Here is a 23622-nt window from a genome sequence, read left to right on the forward strand (position 1 = left end):
AGGTTGAAAATCAAACATATATAGAGAGATAGATACATATATATAAATATATATATATATAGAGAGATAGATAGAGAGAGAGAGATAGAGAGAGAGAGAGAGAGAGAGAGAGAGAGAGAGAGAGAGAGAGAGAGAGAGAGAGAGAGAGAGAGAGAGAGAGATAGCCGCTCGATGGAAGAGAAAGAAAGAGGAAGACAAAAAAAAAATCTGATTCTAGGGTTGAAAAGGGGAAGGATATTTTGGTCAGTTTAGACATTTTTTAGGGGCATTTTTAAAAATCACCAGCTGAAAGGGGTATTATTAAAAAAGGGCATATGAAAAGGGGCATTATTAATAATTTCCCTAAAAGGTACTAGAGGTACGTCACTTTTACTAATTTCTCATTTTTATAATCTTTCACCAACATCTTACTATATACAGTTGAACACGTCCCATGACATAATTATAATTTTCGAAACCAAGTTTTTCATAAGTCAACAAAATTAAACAAAATATAAGCAAAACATAATCAAAGCATAAGCAAAATAAAACTAACAAATACTCATCAAAAAAAATAAAGACTAACAAATAAGCAGTGCCGGTCCGGTAAAATCCGAGGCCAAATACGAAAATAAAATTGGGGCTTTTTTAAAAATAAAAATTGCTACTTTTTTTCTATTAATTATGAGATATTCATAATTTTTATTTATTAACTTTTGGACATTGTTTGTTAATTGTGAGACTTTTTAACTAATTGTGGAATATTTTTTTGTTAATTATGAGGCTTTTTTGCTAATTTTTAGAGTTTTTTTGTTAATTTTAGGGCCTAAGTAAAAAAAAAAAAATCTCAATAAAAATAGACCTTAAAAATTTAAGGCACAATACAAATGTTTCTTAAAATTAGTGCAGAGCCGGGCTGCAAATAAATAGAAGTTATATGTTCAAATATGAGCGAAAATATTTTTGATGAGTGATGACTAACTACACTAAATAATGCAAGAATACGAATGACTTAAAATATTTAATTGATAATATCATAATAGTGAATAGACAGAAATTTGGGTTAGTCCAATCAAACACCATAAGGCAAAGAATCAATTTGGACAAAATATGTTGGAACTCTTGGTTAATATAGTACCGGAATTGCATTTGCATCATTACATGTATGGTTTTCTTCTTTTATACTCTCTCCGTTTCACAAAGAATGTCGTTCTAGAGTTATTTTTTTTATTTCAAAAAGAATGTTGTTTTACATTTTCAATGCAACTTTTGTAACTAATTTATAGATTTGCCCTTTATCCAAAACTAAAATCCTTTATATTTAAATTATTAGTGATATATTAAATAAAGGTATGTTTGTATATTTAACTCATTTCTTAATATGTGTGAAATGTGTCAAAATGACATTCTTTATGAAATATAGGGAGTATGTCAGTACCTATATCTTATAACCAATAAACTTGCGGAAACACTCTATAATTGTAGTGAGAGGAACAATAATTTTAAAAGATTGACGACATTTACAGCTTTGGAATTATTCTCATGAAGCTAGTAACCGGCCAAAAGGCTATAGACGAGAAGCCATCTGAAGAAATGCTACATTGCCATTTGGTCCAGGGAAATGTACATTGTCAAAGACTCCCATTATCACAATAGCAGCTGCATCATACTAACTAGCCATATTAGAGCATCTTCAACGGAGATGTCTCATAAAATGTCAAAGAAATAAATAAAAAATAAAAAATAAATAAAAGTATGAGAGAGAACGAAAAATGTTTCTCGTTTGAGAAATTTTGAGAAACTATGTATGATACATGACATCATTTAACTGGTTAGACATTTTTTATTAATTAAATTTTAAACAAATAATTTATTTATTATAGAAACATTAAATTATTATATTTGAGAAACCACAATGGTTTCTTTCAGTAGAAGATGCTCTTAGATCTCTTACTATATCACATTCCACTACACAATGAAAATTTAAATTGTTCATTAGTCGAACATATAAACCAAACACATGTATTTTTTTGTCTTATTCAAGTCAAATTGTCCACAAAACTTTTAGAAATTTTTTTTATAGAAATTTTTAGAATTTTTATATTTTGCCCACACATATAAAATCATATTTCGATAAGAGTGAGAGGATAAGAATGTAAAATTTGTTCTAGACGTTATACTATTTTTAAAACCAGTCAAAATTTACAAAATGTAGAGATGATTTTAAAATGAATGTTTTTAATATTTGCAAACAATAATATTATTTGTTTTTTTTTTCTAAAATATAAATCTAGACGTAGAAATTAGAAACAATGACGTTGTTTCCACGATTTGACATTCTACCAAACCCGTTTTAATCACAGTACCTCTCTTTAGTTTTCTTCCTAATCCACTTTAGTTTTCTTCCTAAATCCATCAAAAGTAATATGATTGATAAAACTAGCAATAGAATACATAAATCTACGTTTGTAGCGATTTATTTCTCCAAAGGTAGAAAAATTTGTGCTTGACGAAATCAATAAACAAAAAGGCTTCGTCAGCAAGTCTCTCGATCATGCCACTCCTTGTAAGCTGAGGAAAAAACAACCAACCACCGGTCAAAACCACAAACCCCACCGTGAGCAGTCGGGAAACCATCTGACTCATCTTCAACCGCCGCACCAAGCTCGTTCTCTTCGCAGCTCCTTCAGCGGCAGTGCAAACTCCATGTACTACAAAGAACAAAGTGACTTCACCTGTCGGCGATTCACGTGTAAAGTAGAAGAAAATCAGCTCGTGAACGACACCGGAGACAAGGAACGTCGCAAAAACTCCCAAGAACAAAGCCTGATCAGAGTTCATTTTCCGACCGGCCATTCGTCTCACCGGGACATAAACAGCCGGCCGAAGAATCGCTGGAACCATGAGGTTCCACCGACGACCCCAGAAGTCTTGAAGAGAGGTGGCTAAGTATGGTTCGTTGAACTGCGGCTCGAGGTCGCAACCAAGAGAGATACTGAGCAGAACTTTCAAGGGAGCTAAGAGAATCTCATACTCCAAGTATATATGCAGAGAATAGAGCACCAATAGCACAGTCGGAGACATATATTGTTTGTATGCATACATATATAACAACAAACCAAAGATAGCAAGTTTAATGGCGAAAACCCATTTAGGCAATTGATTTTGAGGTTTAGGGTTTTGTTGAAGCTTGATGGGGAAGCAAGTGAAGCAGATGAGTCGGGAGAGATTAGGGGGAAGTGGGAAAAGAGGACCTTGGTCGAAGGAGAGGAGTATGAGTTTGAAATTGGCAAGCCATGCGAGGAAAAATGCTGTGGACCCAGAAAAGTGAACAGAGGAAACAAACAGAGGAAGAACAAGAAACAGGACACAAACAGGAAGAACAGAGAGTAATCGAAAAACACCAGCTTTGATTCTTGTTGATATGTAGTAACAATAAGATATGGAGATTGTTGCATAAACCCATACTTTGATTAAGCTCATGAGTTCTTCCTCCATCTCTCGAGATCTTTTTTTTTTCCTTCCCAATCACCAAGGCTTTGACTAATATGATTGTAAAAAGTACTTAATATTATCGAATGAATCAAAACACGTTCCAAATAGAAAATTAGGTAATAAGATATGACGTTGATTGCGGATTCGGTCTGATTATAGCATTTGTCAATGTCAGGTCTTTTGGTCATTTGGTCATTTGGTCAACGAGTAGATGATCTAATAGACGAAAGAAGTTTCCACGATTTGACATCTACTAACCCAACTAATCATATATAACCTTTCTTTAGTCTTTATATTCTGAAATTCCACAATGTAAATATGATTTGATAATCCAGCTATAGAAACACACATAAATCCATGAACCATGCATGAGCTAGTCAGCGATTTATCACCCAAAAGAAGAAAAAAAAAGCTTGCGCTTGACGATATCAACGGACATTAATTAACGCTTCACTAGCGAGTCTTTCGATCATGCCACTCCTTATAAGAGGAGGGAAAAAGAACCAACCACTCGTCACAACCACAAATGACCCAACTGTGAGGAGCCGTGAAGCTGCCGGACTCACTCTCCACCACCGCCGCACAAACGTACTCTTCTTCACGGCCACTTCCGCAGCAGTGCAAACTCCATGTAACACAAAGAGCCAAGTAAGTTCCCCTGTAGGCATCTCACGCGTTATATAGAAGAAGACCAGCTTGTGAACCGCACCGGAGACGAGGAACGCTGCAAAAACTCCCAAGAACATAGCCTGATAGGATTTCATTTTCCGTTTGGCTAGTAGCCGCACCGGGGTGTAAAAGGCCGGCCGGAGGATCGCGGGGACAATGAGCAGGGTTCCACCGGCGACCCCAGAAGTCTTTAAGAGAAGTGGCTAAGTATGGTTCATTGGCTTGTGGCTCAAGATCGCCCCCAAGACTGATAAAGACTAATACTTTGACGAGCATTAAGACAACTTCAAGCTCCAAGTATATATGCAGAGAGGATTCGGGTATAGGTATTATTTGTAATCATAGATGTGTAACAGCAAACCAAAGATGGCAACTTTAATGGCGAAAACCCATTGAGGCAATTTATTTTGAGGATTAGGGTTTTGTTGAAGCTTGATGGGGAAGCAAGTGAAGCATATAAATCGGGAGAGAGTTCGGAAAAGTGGAGAAAGAGGACGGGGACCTTGATCGAAGGAGAAGAGTATGAGTTTGAAATTTGCGAGCCATGAGAGGAAAAACGCTATGCAACCAGAGAAGTGAACATAGGAGAAAAACAGAGGAAAAACAAGAAACAGAGCACATACGGATAGAACAGAGAGCCAGCTTTGATTCTGCTTGATAAGTAGTAACACAATAAGATATGGATATTATTGTTGAAATCCAAACCTAGATGAAGTTCTTGAGTTCTTCTTCCTCCATCTCTCTAGATCTTGTTTTTCTTCCCCAAACATGTTCCGAATAGAGAAAATAGGGTAAATATGACATGACAGGCTGACAGCTATAACAGTGAAGCATCCCTATTTTGAAAGAGAAGATGTGAGCGGACGCATTTGACAGGTCTTTATCATGCACGAACCTCAACAATTATAGAATGGGTTTGTCATTCTGCAGATTTTTCACCAATCATATAATTTTGGATAAATTACAGTTAATATTCAATATCACAAATTTCATTTCATTGTTTTGAGAACTTTAAATTGATTAATTAGTTTGACCGTCATTCATTTTATCCTATTTCAGTCTTTTTTTTATATATGATTTTATCATACTAATCTAGACATGTATTCGAATAAAACCATTTTAATGTAGATCGGAGTGTCCATATGTAACGCGTGTGTTGACGATAATAACAATGATGATGAGGATAAAGAGAAGCTCTTCTTCAAATTAGGCGTTACATTAAAATACGTACAACTTGCGTTTAACAACGTCAATAACCAACAAACATTCACTTATGACTCCTTATAAGAGGAGGGAAAAACAACCAACCACTCGTCACAACCACAAACCCCACCGTGAGAAGCCGTGACACTATCGGACTCACTCTCCACCGCCCCACAAAAGTCCTCTTCTTCACTGCCACTTCCGCCGCAGTGCAAACTCCATGTAACACAAAGAACCAAGTGACTTCCCCTGTAGGCATCTAACGAGTTATATAGAAGAAGATTAGCTCGTGAACCGTACCAGAGACGAGGAACGTTGCAAAAACTCCCAAGAACATAGCCTGATCGGAGTTCATTTTCCGTTCGGCAAGTCGCCGGACGGGGGTGTAAACGGCCGGCCGAAGGATCGCGGGGACCATGAGGTTCCATCGGTGACCCCAGAAGTCTTGAAGAGAGGTGGCTAAGTATGGTTCATTGGACTGTGGCTCTAGATCGCATCCAAGAGTGATAAAGACCAAAACTTTAACAAGCATTAAGACAAACTCAAGCTCCAAGTATATATGCAGAGAATAGAGAACCAATAGCACAGTCGGAGACATATATTGTTTGTATTCATACATATGTAACAACATACCAAAAACAGCAACTTTAATAGGGAAACCCCATTTGGGGAATTGATTTTGAGGATTAGGGTTTTGTTGAGGCTTGATGGGGAAGCAAGTGAAACAGATGAATCGGGAGAGATTTGAGGGAAGTGGGAAAAGAGGACCTTGATCGAAACAGAATAGAATGAGTTTGAAATTTGCGAGCCATGTGAAGAAAAATGCTGCGGCTTCAGAGAAGTGAACAGAGGAGAAAAACAGAGGAAGGACAAGAAACAGAGCACATACGGGAAGAACAGAGAGTAATCGAAAGACACCAGCTTTGATTCTTGTTGATATGTAGTAACAATAAGATATGGAGATTGTTGCATAAACCCATACTTTGATTAAGTTCTTGAGTTCTTCTTCCATCTCTCGAGATCTTCTTTTTCTTCTCCAATCACGATGGTTTTGACTTTAGTTCATGTTATTAGTAATGAGCCTAACTCAACACCCAAAAGCTAGCTCAAGGGAGGAGGTTTGCCTCATACTATATATATTACCCAAGGATTTTATTTCTTTCCGATGTGGGACTCTAACATAAACCAATACATGTGTATTTAAAATAATAGTAGGACTGACTCAAACATGTCTCGAATATAAAATTGAGTAACTATGATTTCGACAGCTACACATTTTGTTAACAGATTTGGATAAGATAGTCAAGAGAGCAAACCGAGGTAGACGGTAATGGTAATTGTTAAAGTAGAGATGTATAAAAATATCAAAACTTTGAAAGCAAGAACCCATTTAGACATATGTTTGTTGTAGAATCGATTTGAAGAAGGGTTTTGATTGGAAAACAAGCGAAACAGAAGAAACGGGAGAGATTTGAGGGAAATGGGCTTAAAGGTTCTTGATCGAAAGCAAAGAGAAGGAGCTTGAAGTTTGCGAGCCATGTGAGGAAGAAAGCTGAGATGACGCAGAAGTGGACAGAAGAGAGGAGGAGAGGAAGAAGAAAGGAAGATGAGGAAGATGGGGAGAAGAGAGAAGAGGCGAAGAACACCTTTGTAGACTTTTGAAGAGATGTAGTAACAGTAAGATATGGAGATTAAGGCAGAGATCCATACCTTGATTAGGTTTCTCAACTCTTCTTCCATTTTTCTTTCTTGGTTTTGTTGGTTGCTAATTGTGTTAAGGTCTGAAGGATGCGACTTGAATAATATTATCCACAACCACAAGAACATGAATAATGCCAAAATCCATAAATGGTAATACGTTTCGAACTTGTCAAGTTTGCGGCATTTTAATTTTGGATCATTCAGAAACTATTTCATTTTTTTTGTAAAAGAGATAAAAGGATAGAACTTCAAAATTAGAGGGTTTAATGTCCGGACTTAAGTTAAGTCTTGTATTATTCAATTAATTAATGTTTTTTAAATAACATATAAGGATTACTTTTAACAAATTTTCTAGAATTTCCCAAGTAAAACTGTAAAAGAAAAAAGAATCTTAGACAAAACTATTTCGTATTACACGTTTTTTTCCAATATAAACTCAAAAAATCCAAATAGATTGGATTGGAAATGTTCGTATGACGTATTAAAAATATACATTAATATACAAAGTAGATGTTCATTGAATCATTTGTTAGAAAACATTTACGCCATATTTTATAAAAAAATTGTTGCGCTTGATTCAATTTAGTTCCATGTAATGAATGTCTCACACCACCGAACGTGTCTCACACTTCTATATACGTTTTCACACAATGAAGAGACACTAATAAAGTAATAAGTTTGGTTGCTCTGCTACTGCTCTTGGCCTTTAATAAAAAATCATGACGAAGTGAATAACTTGCGTTTGACAAGGTGAAGAACCAATAAACATTCACTAATCGCTTTCTCATGGACATTGTTTCTCAGCACTTGAGGGAGGAATAGCCAAACGCCCGTCACACTCACAAACGTCAGAGCTGCAAGACCGGAGACAGCCCGGTGCGGTGGCCTCCACCATTGTGTTCTCTTCACCCCTATCTCAGTGGCAGTGGCAGCACCATGCAACACAAAGAAACAAGTGACTTCCCAAGTTGGCGGCTTACGGATCATGTAAAAGTAGAGCAGCTCATGCATCAAGCCCGAGACAAAGAACGAGGCCATGACCCCAGCAAACATAGCCCCGTTTGGACTGAGCAAGCGTTTGAAAAAACGCTGAACGGGAATGTGGACGGTTGAGCGCAGGACAGCTGAAACCATGAGGTTCCATCTGCGGCTCCAGAAGTCCTGTAGAGAGGTAGCTAGGTAGGGCTCATTGAACACTGGCTCGATGTTACACCCAAGAAGAGTAGATACCACAGCCCCAACAAACACCAAGACAAGTTCTACCTCAAGGTATATATGGAGACAATAGAGAGCCAAGACAACGAACCGAGGCAAACCATCCCTGTATTCATAGACATGTAACAAGACGCCCAAGACCAAAATTTTGACAGCCAAAACCCATTTAGGCATAGGTTCATGCTTACGAAGATGAAGATTTGTGATCGCATTTGGAGAAGGGTTATGTCTGATTTTGATGGGCAAACAAGCGAAGCAGATGAAACGGGAGAGTTTTGGGGGAAGTGGGAACAAAGGTCCTTCATCAAAGGCAAAGAGAAGAAGTTTGAAGTTTGCAAGCCATGAGAGAAAAAGAGCTGAAATGGCGCAACAGTGCACACAAGAGAGGAACAGAGGAAGAACAAAAAACAGAATGCAGATTGGAAGAATAGAGAGGAGACGAAGAACACCTTTGGAGAGTTTAGATGATATGTAATAACAGTAAGATAGAGAGATTAGAGCAGAGATCCATACCTCGATTAAGTTTCTAAACTTTTCTTCCATATCTCAGATCTGTCGGTTTGCTAATTCTGTGGAAGCAGCAGACTTTGACGTGGTCCTGTATTAAAGAATTACCACAAAAGATGACTAAAAAGTTTAAGAGAAAAGATGCTGGCTTCTTTTTCTTTTATATTAATTAAACAGCCAAAAGGCCCACTAGCTAGACATGAGTGGCAGAGAAAAGTTATAGATTTCTTCTATTCTTCCTACAATTTCGTAGAGTCAGACACAAAAGATCAATCGAACTACTAATGTTGCAACTACAAGGATAATGACTGCTGGTCTAGTCATTAATCCAACCGCCAGATCGACTCATATAAGGGTAGTTCGGGTTCGGCCCAGGGGCAAAACCCAGCGGACTCATTTCGAAGTCACTAGGTGGTGGCGGTTGCAGTGAAAAACCATGAGGATTTGGGAGATTGTGTCCGGTAGGTTGCATTGGAGGCGGAGGTGGGAAAGAGCTCATCCTCTGGTAATTCATTTGATCGAAATGAGACGCATAACGTTGTTGCAATGGGAATGCATTGTCCATCAGATTTGGAGGAGGAGCTAACATGGGGTCCAAGTGCCCACCGTACTGCTGTGGATACTCTCTTTGACCAACCCCTCTATCGAGGTCTGAATATCCTCGGAAATCAAACATCTCGTTAGGACCATTTCTCAATGGAAACTGATCCGGTAGGAAAGGAGGATCTGGCATTCTGTAGCCTCCACCAAAACCATACCTAGCAGCAAGACCATCGTCGAAATGGGACAAACCTGCACCATAAGATGGTTCAAAAGCTTCTAACGGTTTCTGACCCGTATTTTCTGGCGATGGACGAACAGTGTAGATGTCCTCTCTAGAAGTTCTTACAGAGCTAGACCTATTCCGCGTCACTTCAGGTTTTCCACTGCCCTGCACTTTACAATCAGGTTCTCTAATATCCTTTCCCAAGTTACTTTTTGTCCTTGTTATTGCAGGCAGAGATGCTTCTACAGACTCGTGAGATCTTTGAGGTGTTGTATTGGAAATTGATGTGCAGACAGCATATATATCATCTGGGGAAGACCTAACAGGACTCTGCCAATCAGATGTCATTTCGGGAACTTTTACTTTGATGCTCTCCGGTGCTCTAGTCAACTCTCCTCGATCCTCTTCCATGTCATTGCTCTTCCAATCCACATTATTAGAATCCACAGACTTCCCACGCTTCCTACCGGAGTAGTCTTTGGTCTTTTCCTTCCTTTTCAGCTGACTTCTCTGTAACAAGTGATCTGACTGATGTTCACGTGCTACAGCTTCCGGTGTTTCGATTTTCTCAGAGAGTAAAATTTTATGAACACATTCAGCTACCTCAAGTTCATCCTTTTCCACAGGAATATCATCACACATGCCATCAGAAGGTCCAAGAGGATGCAAAGATGCTTTTGCTTCTTCTTCAACTATCTTTATCTTTGAGCTCCCCACATCCCTAGACAAATGGCAATGCTTTTCCGCTATTTTCTTGTGCTTGGCTGCAAAGTCGGACCGACTCCAGAGAGAAAGTGGCGGAGGAACAATGTTCCAGTCTTCCAATTGCTTATCTTCTTCATTGACAGAACCAGGCAGGTAAAATGACTGAAAGGAATAGACAAGAAGCAAAACATGTAACTGTAACTCAATAAAGGCTCAATCTCTCAGAAAGCAAAATCAAAGAGGGGGTAAATCAAAAGAAAAGCGAATGATTTACATTTCCAGATAGGAACGTCTTATCCTCCCATATAAGCACATATGATGACTTCTTTTTATCCAACCTGTTGAGAAAAGTGTTAGATTTAACAAGAGAGGGAGAGAGGAGTCGTTATTTTAGTGTTATGGAAAGGTACAGAGGAGTAGATGAGATAGATGGAAACTGAAACCTTTCAGTCTCGGGAGGAACAATGAGGATGAGAATCTTTGGGCGAAACTCAAGAGCCTTGGTAATAAACTTGTTTGCAAGAGAAGCATTGACTCCAAATGGTGGATTTAGCCCCATAATCTACTCATAATGCCAAAAATATAAATAGTCAGATACTACTCAAACTACTTCAATGACACGGGAGCTTACATAAAGTTCATATTAAAAGGAAATTTGTATCTTACCAGCTTTGAACCTGGTTCCAACTCATCTTTGCTTACAGTCATCCAATCCTTTCTCTCAAAATTGAAATTATTCTGAAAGTAAGATAAATAATTCTATGAGTAATCCTAGAAGAGTGATGAATAGAACACACCACGATCTAACATATGTTGCTTCTGTATCAGTGATAAGACTTAACAACTTACGACAATAGCAGGCACACAGACAAATCATTACCTTTGCTTGAAAAAGATCGTAATTTTTATATAAGCACTTCTTCCCCGTTTCTTCAAGCTTCGTGTTCATCAGACAGCTAAAGTCATTAGAACCACAACAGAAGTCCACAATCTGTTGGAAGAGATACCAGAAACCAGACATCATTGTTTATGCACAAGACATTGATCATTATACTAACAAGATCATACTTCAGAATTAAAAAAAAAACTTAAGAAAAGTAAACAAAATAATAAAGTTAAACCCAACAGATAACGTTTGTGAGCAAATCTCACCATATCACCATCTTCTGCATACCAATGCAGCCTATCAACAATCTGCATGACAACGTAATAATAGGGTCTGATCAGGCATCAAGCTTCAGATACATGAGTTAAAATTTGATAGTGTGCGTAAACAGCAGGTTATAGTCACTAGTCACGCAGGTCAGAAAGTGTAAGCCAACAGCATAATAATCCTCACAGAAGAAAGATTAAGTAAGCTAATTGAAAAGACATAAACAGTCTACATTTTAACAGTCATTTCTCCTTGAAATTTTTCTTTCTCACTTGTTGACTAAGTGTGAACCGAAAATCCTTGTAACTTACAGGATGCTTAGACCTTAATCTTATTTATGCTTTTAAGAGGATAAATTACCTGTTGAAGTTTTTCAGGATTAGTAAAATGACGACCAAAGGAGGTATAGCGTGCACCATGGAGAAAAGGCGCAAGGTAAACTTTGAGCTTATCCTGAAGCAAAAGAAATAAACATCTAGAGGATTAGCAAAAAGTACTAGTTGCAAGCAGAGATAAATAAAAAGGATGTAGAAAAAGCTAAGCTAGTACCTTCCACTTGAGGATTTGGCTCAGAACCTCTGGCTCACAAACTGCTTTTGCATCCTCAATGTTTCCTCCTTCCTCAAGCTTTTTTAGCGCTGTTCTGACAGCCTGAAGCACCAAAAGTTAAAGTCATAAATAGAGCGCTAAGAGAGGCCAGATAGCGATCGGCTTCAGATTTTTAGCCCACCTGAACTGAGCCCTCTACCTTCCCCATAGTGATTGTCTTGTCCACAACATTCCTTGTGGAGTTTGTATTCATAGTAGATTGAACTTTAAATTTCTTTAACATAGTACCCATAGTTATTTCTTCCGTAGCTTTTTTCATCACCGCCAAGAGCCTACATTGCAAAAGTAGATACAATGGAAGAAATTTACTAATAGGTCCCAAACAGATTTTAAGAGAAACAAACTAAATTGAAATTTCAAACAACAAAAATGCTAACCTCCTTTGAGAGTCGTTGTCTAATGTAGGAATTTCACTTCCTGGCTCCTTGGAAGCAATTGAGTCAGTCTTATTGTGCTTGCTATCAACAGGAATCATGCGCCCAGGCTTTACTAGGTTAGGTTCCTGGATATAATTAAACAACCTCTCACCCAGTGAAACCTTGCTTTTACCAGATTCACGTGTCTCTTTTACTCCCAGCCTGTTTTTGCCAGCTTCACGGGAGTTTTCCATCATCTTGTGGGATTTTTGTGGAACCATTTTATGCTTTATGGATGGATCAATATCCTTTCGTTTCCTCGAATGGTCTGGTACGGATGAACCTAATCCATGCTTCTTTGTGGAGAAACCATCTTTTGAAGAAGGAAACGAACTTCTAAAGGATTTATCAGAAGCTTTTCCACAAGTATCTTGTAAGGCAGGATCCTTAACCTTAGGTCTTGCTTTATCTCGTCCCACATGTGATTCCAGTATCCTTCTTTGCTCTTTTATGAAGACCTTCTTCTCTTCGGTGAAAGGGAACTTAACATGGTCTCTAAGTGGTGTCAGGAGTTCTTCATCTATCTCATGTTCTCTAAGAAGGGGATATCATTCAAAATAAGTGTCTCAAGGTAAGTATTGTTATAAATTCAAGATACACCATATATGAATCTTACTGGCAATATATGAGAACACGGTTGTGCAAGAGTCCGTCCCATGCCCTAGTAAATATATCCTCGTCCGCAATATCTTCAAAAGAAATTTCCCTAGAAACCAACAAGACAGTTATTCAAAATGAGTTCTGAAATAGCAATAGAAAATGAATGACAAATGAATAAAGATATACCGCGGCAGGCATTTTCTATGGTAGGACTTTGGACAACGCCGGCAAACAGCAAATTGCAAATTAGAGTCTGTCTTAACCTCTCCGTTTTCACAGACACTGCATTTGTGCAATGGGCATGTATACTCTCCAGCAATGATTTGTCTCTCTAGTGCTTCAGAGTCATCTTTATTTCCTAAACGTAGCCGTCTTGTGACACAACGAGGATGGTAAAAGTAGCCGCAGGTGGCTGACACGCATTGGAAAACCTATGAAAATGTTTAAAACACAAAACTCATCCAATTACTTGACAGTCACCATTATCAACAAAACACGTCTGAACAGCATTCAACATTAGAGATCAATAATTGCATACCTCTGCTGCCCCAGTGGAGTTATCAGAAGAGCCAAGGTTCTTGCAAATGAAGCATTGATGTATCTTATGCTCACAGTTTGGGCAAAAGTATTTCTGAATTGCCTGGAAAACAATCCATAAACAGCAGTAACATTAACTCCATGCCTACTCAAGAAAATCAAGACGCTCATAAATATTCAGAACTAATGAGAAAATCATATATTTTACATACTTCCACTTGCATCTTGTTTAAGCCAAGAGAATCACAAAGTGAATCTTCACCATCTTTTTTGGTAGCATGAAATGATCTCAGGCAGCTTCCTTCACAACTGCAGAAAGCAGAACACAAGAATTATGCATCTGGTTCAGGGAAATAGTAACACATACATCAATAAAAACAGTAGATCTTCAGAACCTTTTAAGGCCTCAATTGCCTCAAACGCTGCATTTGGGTTTGCATGTTTCACATGTTAAAACACTTTCAGTTTTTCATAAAATATTTTCGCAAATGCCAAACACAAAGGGAAGGTACGCTTGAGTTTAAAATTAGCAAAGGAATTTGTTTAAGACGCTAAAGGTTGCAGAACATTTGGAGAAAATTCACACTAAATGTAAAAGCAAACGCTGGCATAAACGCAAACAAATAAGCAAGGCCTTATTCTAACAAAGAAAGTAAAAGGTGGAAGACTAATTCTGCAAAGAACTACCTGAGAAAATCAAACTACAAGATCAATATCCAGCAAGGAAACATACCACAAAAGCTCGCCACCATTGTCACATATTGCACAAACAGACTCAAAAAAATCATCGTCTTCATCATCCAATTCATCTTCATCGGAAGCTACATAAGTGTCCTCATCTCCAACTATGAAATCATCCTTTGCATTGTCCTAATAAGTAATAACAAATTCGTAGCAGAAATTAAGACCGTGTGAAAGTAAGGGAAAAAAGGGGAAACGGCACATTAGAAAAAGAGTACTCAAGTGGGATAAAAGATTCGAACCTCGTCAGGTAATCTCCTTTTGGTAGGCTTTTTTGTGAGAAATGCAAGTATAAACTAGTAACACAAGAAACTCCACAAAATTAGGAGAGAATCAGGGTAAGCAGATGATACATATACAGAAAACATTGAAGCCAGAAAGCGAACAAAACTCTTGATAACAGATATGGGCATCACAAGCTCTCAAGAAACAGAAGCTACAACACCTATAAGAAATTTAATGGACTCTTCTAAATCAAACATCACACAGAGCAGAAAGTCAGAAAATTCTGTATACTAACCTTTGATTTCCCCAAATTTACATCTCTTTCTGCAGCTTCAGAAATTAAATCAATGTGATCCACCAAATCATTCTGTGATGGCTTCACATCATATGACCTACAAATAACATCCAACCACTAGAGTTAAAAAAACCAAAAGAATGACAATTCCCAGAGAGAAGAACAAAAGACCTGAAAAGCAGAAATCACCTCAAACTTTTAGTTAATTTCTCCCAGAGAGATTTCTCCGAGGCTTGGGGATTCCTCCTAAGAAACTGAATGGAGTGCAACGTTACGAAAACAGTTCTTATCAATTCCCCATAGCTTTTCCTCGGTTCCTCAAGCTTAATCCAGATATTATCCTTTGTAAGAACAGAAACCTCTGGTCTAAAGTTGGAAAGATCGAATCTCCAAGCCTTAACAAGCTTATGCAGAGGCAAAAGCCCATTATCAGATCTTCCTCGCAAGTAAAAACCTAAACTACTTCCATCAACTTTGTCCTTGCCGCTCCATTGAATTGGGAGACGAGCAAACGAAACAGGCTCTTTATCGTCATCTTCGAAATAATAATTCGAAGCTGATTGAGGAACAGAGAAGTCTTCCTCTTCATCATCGTCAACGAACGCCATTAATCCCAAATTTCAAACACACAAACGATCAAAGGGGGAAATTCCAAAATCACAACTTTCTCCAAAACCCTAAAACAAATAAGAATTCAAAAATTAGAATTAGGGTTTGTTTTAGGATACACAAATACACAATGAACATGAATTGGAGAATGAAGAAGACGAAAAGCCAGAAGATTTAAAGTCCCCAAAAATTGAGAAACGGAATTGAAGAATGAATTGATAACGAAGAAGAAGAAGAGAAGTGATAGAGAAAAAAAACCTTTGAGAATTCTCGTCTCTGTGTGTGTGGATTTGATAGTACTGTGACGTAAATTGAATCAAAAGAGAGTAAGAATCGTCGTCGTCGTCGTCGTCATAAAATTGCGAACTGCTAGAGAATTTTTTTTTTCCATGTTTATATATTCGTGGCACGTGTGCTAGCAAAACGCCGCTGAGATTGTGTTTTTTTTTGGGGTTTGACTTGTGTGAGCCGAATGATAATTTCCTTTTTTTTAATATGGCAAATTCTTAACATAATTCGTTTTTTTTTTTTGTTCCCATAAATTTCAATATAAATATCTTCAGCATAAATACGAATGAAACCGAGAATAATAAATATTGGAAATACTCTATATTATTCCTCTCCTTAATTAAAGTTATTTTTCTATTTTGGTATCATTTTTGCGTTAAGAGGATAATTATTAATCGAAGCAGGTGGTTTCATTATATAAAAAATATTCCAAGAGAGCGAGTGCCTGGCTCTAGTAGCTCGTTTGGTCTGCGATGGCACTCTAAGGTGCAACGTGTGACGGGTTCAATGCTCGAGCCAGGCATTAACAGAGAGAGAGAGACGAAGCACAAAACAACAACAAACACACAATAAGTATTTAACTATTTGAGATATTCTTAAATATCTCTTTTTTGTTTTTTTTGTCAACAATTGAATCTATTGATTTACAAATAACTTTTTGACTTTTAAAATCAGTCATCAGCAGTTATAATTTTTCAATGACATATTTTTTTTTTATGAAAAATTAAAAACAATGACATTATTTTAATGTACTCCACAAAATATTTTTCTCTTTTTATCTTTATTCTTATAGTGGTAACAATTATAGTTTTTATTTAGTAGTAACACAAACAGAGGTGATGTGAAAATATTATACAACGCAACTCTGTTAGTTCAGTAGTCTTGTTGCTCTATTCAATGGTTGCTTCCTCTGAGATGGAGGTGATATCTGACAAAATCTCTGCGTCATTGTCTTCTTCCATCGTTAGGCTCGAGACTTCATTGTCTTCTTCGATGGTTAGGCTCGAGACTTCGCCATTTAAAGAAGAGACTTCGTCTTCACCCGTGACAGATGGAGCTGGTGAAGCATCAGTGCTCGTGCATGTGCTAGTGCATGTCGTAGTCGTGCTGTGAGTCGATGATGAATCCGAACTCGAACTTGAACTCTCTGATGATGATGATTGTTGCTGAAGGCTCCAATACATTATACTTGCCGTTAAAATTAGAATCATCTTCTGATTCACCTGCAACAGAAGATATTAAAAACCTCAGATTTACATTTTGATATATGTTGTGTCCTCGTTTAGGAAGATTTAGATTCCGTTCGTTACCTCCACGATATCTTCCGGCAACAAAAAGACCGAGCAACCAAGCTTTCTTGCTACGCTGACAATGTATGTAGCATTCAATCTCTTCTCATCATCTGTAAAAAGTTTCCATAGCCAAAAAAGAACAATTAATCAAATTCAGTTTGAACAGAGAGGAGAAAGAGAGTAGAGAGGTTGTGAGTGTAGTTAGAGAGAGTAAGGACCTGATTCACCCTTGGTGACGAGATTCCAGTTAACAACTCTTGGCTCAACCGCCCATAGAAGATCGAGGAAGAATAATCCGCTGGATAGACTCTTATCCTATGAAAGTTTAGCAAGACAGATTTTATTCAACATAGCTTGTTCAATTGATTTTTTCTTTAGTTTTGCTGAAAGTAAAAGATGGAACCTTGAAGCTTTCGATCTGCGATTTTCGCCCCATGATTTTGACTTTCCTGTTTGCCCAGCTTATGATTTCTGAGTCGGTCATGTCTTTTCCTCGTGTCCGAGATCTGAGACTCTTGAGAAGTTGGAGCATATGGGTTCTCATCAACTGCCATAAGAAGCCTGAGACATGTATATACTCCTCCACTGTTATACAATTTCATGTATATACAACTTATAAAAATAAACATATTGTAGATAGCTAAGCGGAGTAATTACCAAGGATAAGCTTCTTATTCCCTTGAACTATGTCATTCCCAGCTACATTTACGAGCGAGAATCTCATCTCTTTCCCAATCTTCACGACTTGATTGCAATTCTCTACTTTTCTAAACGGCATTTTAATTGGTGGTTTTGAAGCATGCTTCCAGTTAACTGAGCCTGGATAGACCTTGTCGACAACTTCCAGAAGAATCCATCTGCATCAGAAGTAATAAGTATTAAGAAACTTATGATACGTTTCAGGACCAAAAAAGCTTATAAATATTTTCCATACCAAATGCTTACCCATTTCTAACATCTTCAAACACATTATTGACGTAGCTCTCAATCCCGAGGCTGTTAATCCATAGCCGGTAACATCTTTCATCTCTGCAAGTCTGTAAATCCTCAGTCATCATTTCCGCAAAGGAGAACCTACCATCAGTGCTAAGGCCATTCCTGCATCAGGCACAGAGAAGCTAGTGTGTAAAAACCAGTGCATAAGAGAGTAACCAATCTTTAATGTTCTTTTTCCGACCTTTCGTGAAATATCTGTGCCACAAATGCGAGATTCAAATACGAAGACCCCTCAACTAGTTCCTCTGCAGTCAAATACCGTTTGCAGTTCATTCTCTCTGCGTGTTCGAGGACCATGTTAGCCCTTTCAAGATCATCCTCTGCATTTAGAGTAGCTGGATCGCAATGCTCTGGTGCGAGAACATTAAGTAGATAAGCATAGGCCTGTGCATCCTGCATAGTCAACAATCTCAACCGTCAAGATTAAGAAAAAATACCAAACATTTTCATAACTAATGAGTGCGCCGTCGTTTTCCCTATTCAAAGTGATATTGCTTCAGCGTGTTGGAGAGAATTACGTGTTAGAAACACACGATGAATCTAGAAATCTCTTGAATGAAGCTTTTGAAGGGACACAAAGAAGATTTGTTTCTAAAATTGCTACTTGGAAAGCCAAATACCTTCAGATCCGATGAAAAATTTCCAACAATTTTTTTGTAACCACCTTTCTTGAGATGGAAGTTCATCCATTTGAGTAAGACTTTCTCCGGAGGTAATCTCAGAAATTCTTCTATATCCTGCAACAGACAGAAACTCGTTACTATAATTTACGACATGGTTATAGTTTGGTCAGAAATTCGCAAAGAGATTAGCAGGTCATTACCTCGTTGTCCTCCACCAACTCAACAAGTTGAGGCATCTTCTTCAAACTAAGATCAGCGAGCAGTTGAATCTGCAGTTCCAAACATTAGTTAGTAAATCATCAAGCACAAACAGAAAGGAAGATGCACATAGCAAACAAGTGTGGACCTTTATGAGTTGTGAGATCAATCCAAGCACCAGATGAGGCTGCAAAAACAATGAAACATCTGCGGTCAGAATCTTCTATATTCGTCTCAACTGATATATTATGTTATACTGAAAACTAAGCAAGCAAAACATACTCGTCCTTCAGCTAGGTCCTGAGTCCCAATATTAACCACACTGCAGCCAACAGCTTTCGCAGAGTTGAGACAGAGCGTGTGATTCTCATTTCTCTCCCATGGGTTAAGTACCCTTTTCGTGTTGATGGCTCGCTCATCTATTGTCCCAGGAACTGCTATATTAATAAGCTTACTGTGCCAAAAAAGGAAAAGGGGGAACAATAGTCAAAACCAAATGTACTAATGTTGAGACTGAAATCCAAAACACAAATTTTCACATTAGTTCATTACCATAAAAGCACACCATCTTTCACAAGTTCATACAAATCATTAGAATCCGGATCTAAAGGAAGAAACTGCATCAAAAACGGGTCATCCCCTAGATATCTGTTAATGTGAAGAACAAAGGAACCCTTCTCAGACTGGTTAATGGTATGAAGAGTCGTTGTGCCGGCTTTAAGAAATGAAGATGAATGCTTAAGACCACCAGATTTATCAGCAGCTTTATCTCGCAAGTTTAGATATACCTTCACACACATTACACATCAAATTCATCAAATAGCTTCACAAGAACAAACAAAACACAACACAACACAGAAAGATGAAACTAACCTTGAGAAACGATTCGAAATCAAGATCATCATCACTTTCATAATCAGAACCCAAACCTCCCAAGAGTTCTCTGATTTCTTTCTCCTTAAAGGCTGAACTAAGTGACTTCACCTTGACCAACACAGACGGAAGATCCTCTAATGTAACCTTACCACTCTGACTCTTCAACGAAACAAACTAAAAAAAAAACACAAATACCAAAAGACTTATATCCAGATCAAAACAAGCTTCTTTTAAGATTGCATCCATGGAAATTACTTAAACCAATGAGAAAGAGAGTGACTTGAACCTTGGAATTAAGACTCCGAAGCTCGACTTGTGTGAGCTGACTTTGTAACCATGGATCCGAAACAATAACACCCACAAAACCAGTCATCTCCCCCCCCCCCCCCCCCGTTACAATCCACGGGGAAGAAAATCTAAATCTTCAAAATCACACCAATGTAGAAACTTGTCCCTGCAAAAAAGAATCACTGTAAGAATCAGAAAAATCAAAACTTTGGGACAAAACAAAAAGAAACAAATTTACTATCGATCCAAAGATTTCATACTTAAAATAGCAATGTTGTTAAAAACATTACAGCAAGATTCAAACAGTTAGATTAGGTAAAAAACGTGACTTTCGATTCCAGAAATCTAGGAGAATAAGAAAAAAACAAACCCCAAATGTATCGAAATGAGAGATTCTGCTTTGAAGAATCAATAAACCAAAGTTCTTCTCTGTGTATATTCAATCGATGTTAATGTTTCTTTCTTCCAGAAAAACTAGGAAGCAAGAATCGAACCACCACAATGTGAACAAGAAGAAGAAGAAGATGATACGGTAGAGAAAGAGAGAGAGAGGATCGTTATTTGCTTCGTGTGAGAGCAAAGAAAGAGAAAACGAGTTTATGGTTGTGAAATTGAATGCTTAATCAGAATCGCGAGTAGGGTTTGTTTTTTCGGATTTAAATACTCGCTGTCTGATGACGACATGTGGAAGAAACAGTGGACCTCACGGTTTAACGACTTGTGTAGGTGTCATTTCTAAAATGGACTACAATTTTTGTATGCTTTTCGACACTTAAATGTTTTTCTCTATTTACTTCGTTACAAAAAATGACATTAACTAACCATATATAGATGAATGATTTTCGGGAGATATTGATATTTGATAAAAAAAATTGGAAAAAACCTAAATTTTTTGTTTACTTATTTATGGGAATTTTAGATTTTATGAACGAAACAAAGATCTTCTCCACCGACGTTTTAAATATTTTGCTGATTTCTTAAAAAAAAACCATGTGTGGTACGCACGACGGCCTACTATTTAAATTGTGTGATAATAACTTCAGTCTAGGTGATATTGAATTTAATATTTCTACTAGAACGCGAATCTTTCTATGAACAAATTCGACAGAAAATGTAAAAAAGTTTTACACCATAATTTTTAGTCAAACAAAAATGTCTATTATATAATTCAACGGTATGGTAAGATTTCCTTAAACTTTTGCCGTCTAAAATTTTTTTAAGGCAAAAAGACATAAACAGTCAAATAATCGTTTTAAGATATTACAGTATTTTGATGTTTTATTATTGATTATATTATTGAAATTAAAGATATTAATTTGTTGAGAAGTGCAAAACAACATTAATATATACTATTAAAAACTATGGTTAACATGTTAAATAGCACAATCTTAATTTTTTCAGAAATACAAAATCATTAAAAACCAATCTTTATTTAACAAGTGATGATAAAACTTTTGAATACTATATTGAATTATTGATGATAATAAACAAAATTAAATTTAAAGCCAATAATTACGATCAAAACAAACGGCGCCACAATGGTCACGCAAAGAAAGAGTAAAAAAACTCTTTGTCATTCACCGCCCAGAGACTATGGCATGCAAAACAAGTAAGCCTTTCTCACATTTGTCCCTTTCTTCACACATCTCAACTCAAAACACTCCTGATCACATCACCCACACTTATCTTTTACGTTACGCTCTTAAATTACTACTACCTTTTTAGTTAGCATTTTAGCTTTGTTTATAAACGAGCCCATGATCATAAGGGGATTCACAAGTAGAATCTAGAGAAAAGAGAGAATGGGTAAGAACAATACCAAATTCCTTATGCAATTTGCAGCTCTTGCAATGGTTTTAACCGTTGCAATAATGGTGAAAGAAGCTACAAGCATGTCCATTTGTAACATGGACACAAATGATATGCAGAAATGTCGTCCAGCCATCACTGGAAACAATCCCCCGCCTCCTGTCAACGAGTGCTGCGTAGTGGTTCGAGGCGCTAATCTCGAATGCTTATGCAGATTCAAGTTTTATCTCCCGATTTTACGAATTGATCCATCTAAAGTCGCGGCTCTTGTAGCTAAATGTGGTGTTACAACAGTCCCTCGTGCTTGCCAAGGTATTTTCATGTGATTATTGAATTTGTGGTAAGATCTTGAAAGTAAAGAAAGAGTGTAACGTTTTTTATTCGCGCAGTTTGAAGAAATGAGCTGAGGATAGGTCTCTCTATGGTGTTTTAGACTTCGCTGGATCTTGTCTTGCATCTGAATTTACAATGTTTTGTTATCGTTAAAGTGAATTTACAATGTTTTTTAGTGTTCTGTTTCAAATAAATCACAAACTTTTAATGATTTTAGATTCACCTTATGTGTGTAGAAGAACCGTGTGCTATACGTTAATGAAAATTGTGAAGTACTAGTTTTTTTGTCCTCGACGATCCAAAACCTATCTCACCATCATGCCTTTCTCCATGGAGAGAATTAAACTAAAAAAAAAATCTGTTAATAAACAGAGAACTGTTCACGTTTCATGATTATAAATCATAATTCTTGGTTCAAAATCTGATTGCTGACTTGTGGTAATAGAAGATAGACAACATTCTCCGGTAGCAGTGGATAGTGACACAAGCTTTCTTTAGCTCTGTTGAAATTGGTGACTTGTATAATACGGAAGCAGATCACAAAACCATAGACTTGTTCTTACATGACAAGAAGGCAGTCTTTTGATTTGTACACAGAAAAATACACGACTTGACAAAGACAAAACAAAATACAACGACCAAAAGTCATCGGTGAGAAAAAAGTCTCCCACATTTGTCCCACTTATTTATACATTTCAATTCAAAAGACGACTTGTCTAAAAAGACCCGTGACTAAATAATAAGCTCATTAGATTAAAGGGTTTCACAATAAAGTTGAGAGAAGATTAAAAAAGAGAGAATGGGTAGGAACAATACCAGAATCCTGATGCAATTTTCAGCTCTTGCGGTGGTTTTAACCGCTGCAATAATGGTGAAAGAGGCTACAAGCATTCCCATTTGCAACATCGAGACAAATGACTTGGGAAAATGTGGTCCAGCTTTCACAGGCAACAACCCGCCACCTCCGGGACCTGACTGCTGCGCAGTGGTCAAAGCCGCTAATCTACAATGCCTTTGCCCGTACAAGCCTTTCCTCTCCAGGTTTGGGATTGATCCATCTAAAGTCAGGCCTCTTCTTGCCAATTGTGGTGTAAACACTCCTCCCTCCTGTTTCTAAGGTAAATATCAAAGTAACCGCACGATTTTACTGTTCTTTCTGGAAATAGAGAAAAGTCTTACGTTTGTTTTGTTGTTCCTTCTGTAACAAGCAGCTTGAAGAACTGAGCTGAACTGCTGAAGAGTGAAGACACGCCGGTATGCGGTATGCCGCATACTAATTTGTCTCGACCTAATGTCTCTTAAGCTATAATATGTCTTTTCGTGTTCTAATTCGATTAAATCACCAACTTTGTAATATGATTTTTCAGTTTCATAGATCTGTTTACATGACAAGAAGACACTCTTTTGATATTTACACAGAAAACTACACGACTTTTGACAAGGATATATAAAACAAGATAAAACGAAGGTAAAACAACAAATCAATTTAAACAT

The 23622-nt window shown here is 37.4% G+C and overlaps 7 protein-coding genes and 1 pseudogene across 8 annotated transcripts; 2 read left to right on the forward strand and 6 right to left on the reverse strand.

Moving 5' to 3' along the window:
* Positions 1–2238: 2238 nt before the first annotated feature.
* On the reverse strand, positions 2239–3636 carry LOC9302166 (probable long-chain-alcohol O-fatty-acyltransferase 4). The gene has a single exon (XM_002866046.2). The coding sequence runs from the start codon at positions 3475–3477 to the stop codon at positions 2440–2442; it is 1038 nt and encodes a 345-aa protein (XP_002866092.1). The 5' UTR covers positions 3478–3636; the 3' UTR covers positions 2239–2439.
* An 80-nt stretch (positions 3637–3716) lies between these two features.
* Positions 3717–5001, reverse strand: LOC110225330 (annotated as a pseudogene).
* Positions 5002–5321: 320 nt separating this feature from the next.
* LOC110225336 (probable long-chain-alcohol O-fatty-acyltransferase 4) lies at positions 5322–6653 on the reverse strand. The gene is given in 1 exon segment (XM_021014815.1): positions 5322–6653. A coding segment is annotated over 1 exon segment (948 nt). The 5' UTR covers positions 6359–6653; the 3' UTR covers positions 5322–5410.
* A 944-nt stretch (positions 6654–7597) lies between these two features.
* On the reverse strand, positions 7598–8882 carry LOC9302167 (probable long-chain-alcohol O-fatty-acyltransferase 1). Its single transcript, XM_002866047.2, has one exon. The coding sequence runs from the start codon at positions 8803–8805 to the stop codon at positions 7765–7767; it is 1041 nt and encodes a 346-aa protein (XP_002866093.1). The 5' UTR covers positions 8806–8882; the 3' UTR covers positions 7598–7764.
* A 15-nt stretch (positions 8883–8897) lies between these two features.
* On the reverse strand, positions 8898–15911 carry LOC9302168 (protein ENHANCED DOWNY MILDEW 2). Its single transcript, XM_002866048.2, has 19 exons — positions 15684–15911; positions 15006–15493; positions 14817–14913; positions 14539–14592; positions 14289–14425; positions 13768–13864; positions 13557–13658; positions 13205–13449; positions 13035–13124; positions 12380–12952; positions 12124–12274; positions 11943–12044; positions 11754–11846; positions 11393–11434; positions 11121–11231; positions 10907–10978; positions 10684–10802; positions 10515–10578; positions 8898–10402 (listed from the first exon to the last, which is right to left on the reverse strand). Exons 2-19 carry the CDS (start codon positions 15422–15424, stop codon positions 9086–9088), a joined length of 3885 nt encoding a protein of 1294 aa, XP_002866094.1. The 5' UTR covers positions 15425–15493; positions 15684–15911; the 3' UTR covers positions 8898–9085.
* A 552-nt stretch (positions 15912–16463) lies between these two features.
* Positions 16464–20716, reverse strand: LOC9302169 (fimbrin-3). Its single transcript, XM_002866049.2, has 15 exons — positions 20357–20716; positions 19985–20152; positions 19696–19872; positions 19375–19610; positions 19105–19276; positions 18971–19009; positions 18825–18893; positions 18622–18738; positions 18183–18394; positions 17951–18103; positions 17663–17862; positions 17409–17566; positions 17224–17320; positions 17024–17115; positions 16464–16936 (listed from the first exon to the last, which is right to left on the reverse strand). The coding sequence occupies exons 2-15, from the start codon at positions 20069–20071 to the stop codon at positions 16604–16606; spliced, it is 2142 nt and encodes a 713-aa protein (XP_002866095.1). The 5' UTR covers positions 20072–20152; positions 20357–20716; the 3' UTR covers positions 16464–16603.
* Positions 20717–21664: 948 nt separating this feature from the next.
* On the forward strand, positions 21665–22411 carry LOC9302170 (putative lipid-transfer protein DIR1). Its single transcript, XM_002864344.2, has 2 exons — positions 21665–22107; positions 22185–22411. The coding sequence occupies exons 1-2, from the start codon at positions 21789–21791 to the stop codon at positions 22187–22189; spliced, it is 324 nt and encodes a 107-aa protein (XP_002864390.1). The 5' UTR covers positions 21665–21788; the 3' UTR covers positions 22190–22411.
* Positions 22412–22505: 94 nt separating this feature from the next.
* Positions 22506–23587, forward strand: LOC9300467 (putative lipid-transfer protein DIR1). Of its 2 annotated transcripts, XM_021015955.1 has the most exons (3): positions 22506–23246; positions 23340–23382; positions 23546–23587. In XM_021015955.1, exon 1 carries the CDS (start codon positions 22928–22930, stop codon positions 23243–23245), a length of 318 nt encoding a protein of 105 aa, XP_020871614.1. In that variant the 5' UTR covers positions 22506–22927; the 3' UTR covers position 23246; positions 23340–23382; positions 23546–23587. The 2 variants fall into 2 exon arrangements, with proteins under 2 accessions (XP_020871614.1, XP_020871613.1); XM_021015954.1 differs by lacking the exon at positions 23546–23587 and having other exon boundaries at positions 23340–23520.
* Positions 23588–23622: the final 35 nt, after the last annotated feature.

The sequence above is a fragment of the Arabidopsis lyrata genome (assembly GCF_000004255.2).
Source record: "Arabidopsis lyrata subsp. lyrata unplaced genomic scaffold ARALYscaffold_8, whole genome shotgun sequence".
Lineage (NCBI taxonomy): Eukaryota > Viridiplantae > Streptophyta > Magnoliopsida > Brassicales > Brassicaceae > Arabidopsis > Arabidopsis lyrata.